The sequence below is a fragment of the Canis lupus genome, chromosome 10 (genome assembly GCF_011100685.1).
Source record: "Canis lupus familiaris isolate Mischka breed German Shepherd chromosome 10, alternate assembly UU_Cfam_GSD_1.0, whole genome shotgun sequence".
NCBI lineage: Eukaryota > Metazoa > Chordata > Mammalia > Carnivora > Canidae > Canis > Canis lupus.
The window spans coordinates 48,238,153-48,244,152 of NC_049231.1; the positions used below are offsets into that span (position 1 = coordinate 48,238,153).

The 6,000-nt window shown below is 45.6% G+C and overlaps 1 protein-coding gene across 7 annotated transcripts in view; it reads left to right on the top strand.

The window, feature by feature from the left end:
• CAMKMT (calmodulin-lysine N-methyltransferase) overlaps positions 1–5,363 on the top strand; it is a 390,047-nt gene extending 384,684 nt beyond the window's left edge. For 6 of the 7 annotated variants that reach the window (XM_038551187.1, XM_038551185.1, XM_038551191.1 and 3 more), the window contains one exon: positions 4,789–5,363. In XM_038551187.1, the coding sequence (XP_038407115.1) occupies positions 4,789–4,866 (78 nt within the window). In that variant the 3' untranslated portion in view covers positions 4,867–5,363. Of the gene's footprint in view, positions 1–2,878; positions 3,010–4,788 lie in introns of those variants that run through there. The other variant, XM_038551186.1, reaches the window with a different exon arrangement.
• Positions 5,364–6,000: the final 637 nt, after the last annotated feature.

Here is a 6,000-nt window from a genome sequence, read left to right on the forward strand (position 1 = left end):
TAGCATTCTTTATTACCCAGGACTATGATATAACAGAGAAGTATTTTGACTTTTAAAAAAATTATATGCAAAGTGGATCTGATCTTTGGGCAAGAGAAAGAAAATCCTCACTTTGTGGAGATGGGTTCGCTCTTTTGGGGTCTCTAAGGTTTCATTTAGCCACTCCCCCGTGCAGGGGTGGACGGGGGTCGCAGTGATGCTTTGTGAACTGAAAGGGTAAAATCACCTCCTCTGGACAGTAGGATTGCCCTTTGCTTACTATCAGAAAATAAAAAAGAGAATGGCTTGTTACTCAAATCTTGCCTGCCACTCTAGAACGAGGCTTTCCCTTTTGCAACCCCTCCCCATATTCAAAGGAAAGGCTCTGAGGGCTTTCTCTGGCAGAGGGTCTCTCCTGGCCCTTTGGGCTCCTCTACCCCAAAGGGACAAAAACAGCCTTCTCTCCTGGGTCAGGCTAGAGCTTCAGGGATCAGGTGATGGCTGCTTCAATCCCATGTCTTCCACCTTCCCCCTAGAAGAACAAATGCTTTCAGTTTTTCAGTCACAGATCAGAAGAGACAGGCAAGAGTTTCTCCACCAGCGGAGATGTTCAGCAGTGATACCCCCCATCTCCACCCTGCACCATTGGAGGTGTTCTCGGGACATGCGAGTCCTTAGTAGCCACCTCCCCTTTGTCTAGAACTTAAGATTGTCAGTGCCAAAAAAAAAAAAAGATTGTCAGTGCCTAACAGACAGCAACTTCCTCTTTTTATCTCCAATGCAGTACACTACCCTGCTAAGCATAGCCCAGTCCATAAATCGCTCAAGACGCCTCTTAAGTTTATGTATTGTGCAACCAACCCACAGTTAGTACTCCATGAGTAACCGTGGACCGGCTGGTCCCACAAAAGTAAATTGCCGCAATTAACCAGGTGGCCTTGGTTTCTCTATCTTATTAGTAATTGCTTAAAAGTTAAATTCTCCACTTTGCGGGCCTGGACTAAGAAACAGCCTCCCTCCTGTTTAGGTTGTGAGGACGGAGAGTTGCATTTGTCTCTCAGGGAAGTGGAACCGCCAGGGGAATATTCTGCAGGGTTGGGGCGCCCTGATGAACCGTAGAAACAGGGACCCACGATGTGTATTTTTAACCTGGGGGTGGGGGGTGGGGAGGCAGCAGCAGTTGCAGCCGGTCGGTGTCCTCCTGCTTCTAGCAAGAGAGTGCCTCTTGTCCCCCGGGTACCCGAAGCCTAGGATGCCCTAGGATGCCCGGCCCACCTGCTCCAGCAGCGCGGGTGACCCCGTGCCCACCGTGCCCACCGGGCCGGTGACAGGCTGGCGCGCCCCACCTCGCGCTCGCACGTGGAGGTGCCCTTTGCAGCCGCAGGATGCCCGGGGCGGGGGGAGCCCCCCGCGCTCCTGCCCCGGGGCGCCCCCTGGGGACCCCGCGCCCCGCCCCCCGCCCGCCCGGGGCTCCGGGGGCGCGCCGGGAACCTCCACCCGGGCCGCTTTTGTTTGCCGCGTGCTAACAGCCAGGGCTTAAAAGTTTTCCATCTTGCGCGGCAATCAGCTTTCTTCCTCCCCATCTCTGGCCAAAGCCCCACGGTCCCGGGCCGAGGCTGCTCGCGAGCGGAGGAGCCGCGTTCTCCTTCGGGCTGCGTGTTATCCTCTTAGCCCTACTGTGTTGGAATAGAGCGTAACCAGCTGGAGGACTGTAAGACGCCTGATAATGCCGCTCTTTTCCGCTGTCCCGTCTTAATCTTGTTACACAAATGGTTGTGAAGAGATTCATGAATTTTAATTTTGCCCTCTGCATTAGCGCCTCACGTCACTCATACACAGCTGGCTTCTATGCCGAGTTTTCCACCCCTCCTCTTACAACAGGGGAGGGAAGAAAAAAATTAGTTACAATCTTGGCAGTAGTGCAAGGTAAAAAAAAAAAAAAAAAAAATCTACAGATTTAGGCAACCACCCATGAAGCTGATTAACAGTCAGTGATCAGGAGGCACAGCTTTGCCTCTTAAACTTTTCACCCCTCATTGTTAACTGTGAAATTTTATTTCCGTTAAAAAGCAAGCCTGTAATCAAAACGGTGCCATTCTGCACTTTTCTGCCAGTGCTTTTGTTCGGTTGTGCCCACACCATGCAGCCAGCGTGCTCGGGATCCAGGCAGCCCAAGGTGGAGTGCGCTTGAGAAAGCCTGCCTTCCTGTCCTTCCAGGCAACGGGGGAAAGAAAATAAAAGCACGTCCCTCTCCCACCCAACCTCTTGGCCTCCTCCAGGCTGGGACTCCAGTGCCGGGGCCCAGTGCTGTGGCTCCGGACCTTTAGAATGTGACAAGAAGCACACTGTCTCTCAAGGTGGAGACCTAACTTGGCGATTGCAGCCGGCTTGAGATTAGTTGATGAAAACACTCCCGGCCGCGCCAGCATTCTCTGAAATATGATTTTACGTGCCCCAGTTCTGTTTTTGTTTTTGAACTTTCGCGAGGCCACCGGTGTGCTTCTGTTCTGTATTTTTTTTTTATGCTTAGCCATGAGAGCAGGCTTGGGCTCGTTGGTGAAGTCGGTACATTGTGTTAAAAGCATGGCCCATATTGCACTTCTGCTTATCTATTCAAAATGCCACATTACAAGTGGCTGGTGCTTATAATCTGTGTGGTGTGCTGTTGATAATTGTGGATACTGTAAAGGGTAAACAGTCTGAACTCCATTCCTGCTGCTGTTGCTCACGCAGCGCCGTGGCGAGGCTGAGCGTGTTACATCCAATTAGGAAGTAAAGCATAATGCTACTAATAGCTGCTATATAATTTAGTTCAGTCCTCAAAGACCCTGTTTTAACCTATGAAATTGAAAAATTGTTTTATTCACAACGTGCTTTTTGTTCATTTTTTTTTCCCAAGGTGCTTTTTCTGTTTCTTAAAATTATAATTATTCATTGAGCGAAGAAGTACAGCCTGCATAAAGGGAATTATTCTTAAACCGCATCACATTCCCTCATCGAAAGCAAGTATTTCCCAACAGCCTCGTTTGGGTGCGTTCGAGTGCCCTCATATAACAGACCTGGTGCAGAAATAATCTGCTGCTGGGGTAAAATATTGCCTTTGAGGGTTGTCAGCCCTTCCTCATCACGGGAAGGGCTCACAGTCAACACGGGGCTGGCCCCTGGCCCCTTCTAGCAAGGAAGCCTCTGCTTTGGCCTCCAGAGGTCAGCACAGAATCCAAGTTAAAAGTGATTTCTAACCCATATTTGCAGAAGAATTATTTATCCCACATATTACCTCAGGGACTTTATAAAGAGCTCATTTGAGTCTCTGTATATTAGTGCATTGTGAGTGAGTAGGTCAGCTGACTCACGCTGAGTAATCAACTTTCCCTGATCCCCAATCCCTGAGGAAGAATTGAGCTAGCTTGGCCCCCTCTTCCCTCTGTAAAATATTTCAGTGAGCTCCTTCTATCACTAGGGCAACTGGCAACAAAGGTATTTACAGTTGGTAGGTCCTGGTTAGTGGGTTTGGATTGGGAAGTTTGTGAAGCCATCTTCTTGGCTTTTTTTTTTTTTTTTTTTTAAGAGTGATGTTAAGGGACCGTGTGTTTAGGATTAACACTGTCACGACTTTGGTGGTAAAAGAAATCCAGAGGATCTCTCTAAGGTGGACAAACTAATCAACTATAAACAAAGCACACTCCATCAAAGGAAACAGAATGCAGTTACTGCAGTGATTGTACCACCATCATTTCTTATGAACATGGATTAGAAAGTAAAGATGGAGTTGGCTTTCTGTTCCCCAGGGAGAAAGGAAAAGCAGGCTCCTTGCTCCTTGTCCTTAACAGTGAGGATATGTCACAGTTTGGGAATACGATTTAGAAGAAACACAAAAAAATTCAAGTTATTATGCCCTAGACCTATACTAATCCAGGAAAATGTCACATTGGAACCATTCATTTCGTTTGAGGGGGAGGGGAAGTAATCTGATTCAAAACAATAAAAGAATTGGTTCCATGCATACTTAAAGGAATATTTGTTTTCTGATCCTTACCAGTTTAAAAATGAATTAGCAATTGGCTCAAAAGTACCGACTTCAAAAACATTAATTTTGTCTTTATAAATAGCATATTATTATTTGCTAAGATAAATAAATACAAACATGACCGTCAAAATTCTTCTAGCCAAATAAGGAAAAGAGTACTCTAGATTTGAGAACTCTGACTGGATTTTAAAATCTACCCTGGAAAGGCCCTCAGAACTTCACTTGAATGGTGTGGAAGCTCTAATTGTTGGACTATGTTTTCCTCCTCAGAGAAAAGAATTTTAAAATTACCATTAATATTAAAACCCCTAAGAGGCAGCGGGAAGTCCATCCCTTGTGCCCAGACGCTGCCAGTCTCCAAATGATCTGAAATGCCTGCCTGCCTTGCTCCAGGGGCCCAGGGACAGCATAGACCAAGAACAGAAACTTCTATGCCAAATGGCTGGTCTGGTGCAGCTGAACGAGCCTCCAGCTCTCCCTTCACTGAAGTGCCTCACAGTTCACAGAGGTCACAAATGCAGTCTGGCTATTTATGAAAAAGCCCCCTGCCCTCCTCCTTACCCCCGCCCAAGGAAAGATTCCAGCTTGATGGATGCATAGTACTATCATGCCAACACCACTGAGAACTACTTTGAGTTGCTTTTTTGTGTGTGATTTATTTACCGGGACAATATATTCAAATAAGAAGTCTTCACTATACTCAATACTAGAAGCTACTGGTAAAAAAAAAAAAAATCCTAATCTGAATCTCCTTACCTTTTTTGTTCTATTATTGTTTCCAGTTGAAAAAGGAAAACCAGGGCGTCTATGAAGAAAACCTTCATTACCCACTTCTGCTTATTTTAACCAAAAATGGATAGAAGATTCAGCTGCTCAAAAGATGAAGAAAACACCAAGTTCACAGGGAATATTTTCCCCAAAACAGAAATCTGTGATGGGTATGATGTGCAGCGAGCTTTTGGCTCCCCGAGATCTGTGAGCCCCCCCACAACATTCGCCACATCCCACATGTGGGCTATAGGGTCCACCTGTCCTCACTCACATCATTCCCCAGCCCTCCTGGACTCCTCTTTTTTCATCTGCTCGTCTTGTACCAAACCTTTGTTTGTTTTTAAATATCTACAAACAACCTGGGATTTGAATTGGACTTACAAGAAACCTAATTTTTTTCCTCCTAATTGTGACAGAATTTCTTTTGGTGATTCCCACCGCCCTTTTAAAAAAAAACTATCTCGGTCTTTGTTCTGTTCTGGTGGTGGCACTTTTAAATCTGTAAACAAAAGCAAACATCCTGATTCTTTCCTGGTTAAAAAAAAAATTAAAGCATATCATTCTCATCTCCCTCAAATTAATTGTATTAAATCTGCCATCTTGTTTTTTTTCTGTCTCTCTCACTGATTCTCTTTTTTCCTTTTAAACAGGATGTTTTTTTCCCTATGGATGTATAAGAAATGACTACATCAGCCCAAAGCCTCATAAACTGACCGTTTGTCCTCTGGACACAATAGCGTGGCCAGCCCTCTGCTCCTCCTCTCCAATTATGTGTGATTAGTCTCAATGTGTTGTGTCAAGGAGGAGGAGTGTACTGAGTGCTTATTATCTGTTTAGGTACAAGAAGAGCACATTTAGGCTCTGACTATGAATGAAAAGTGAGCCTTTATCGAGGCTCACATCTAACTGCTGCTGTTCTCCAGACCTCTTTCAAAATAGGTCCTTGCCAGAGAAATTTTGAATAAATGGCTGCTAAACTAGATTGCAACCAGGGTGGGAGGGGTGAAGTTTTTAAAAACTCAATCACACAATGATCTGATTTAAAGGAAGTACATTTTGTTGTGTGCTGTGATTCAAGTGTGTAGTAAACATTTAATAGGTGCTACCTAGGATTAAGACAGAATGACTTTTCTGCAGGGAACCCAAGCATATCCTTGCCTGGTGCATCATCCACGAGGTGCTCTAATGCCTTTTGTGGAAATTCAGATGTTTATCTGTAAGGA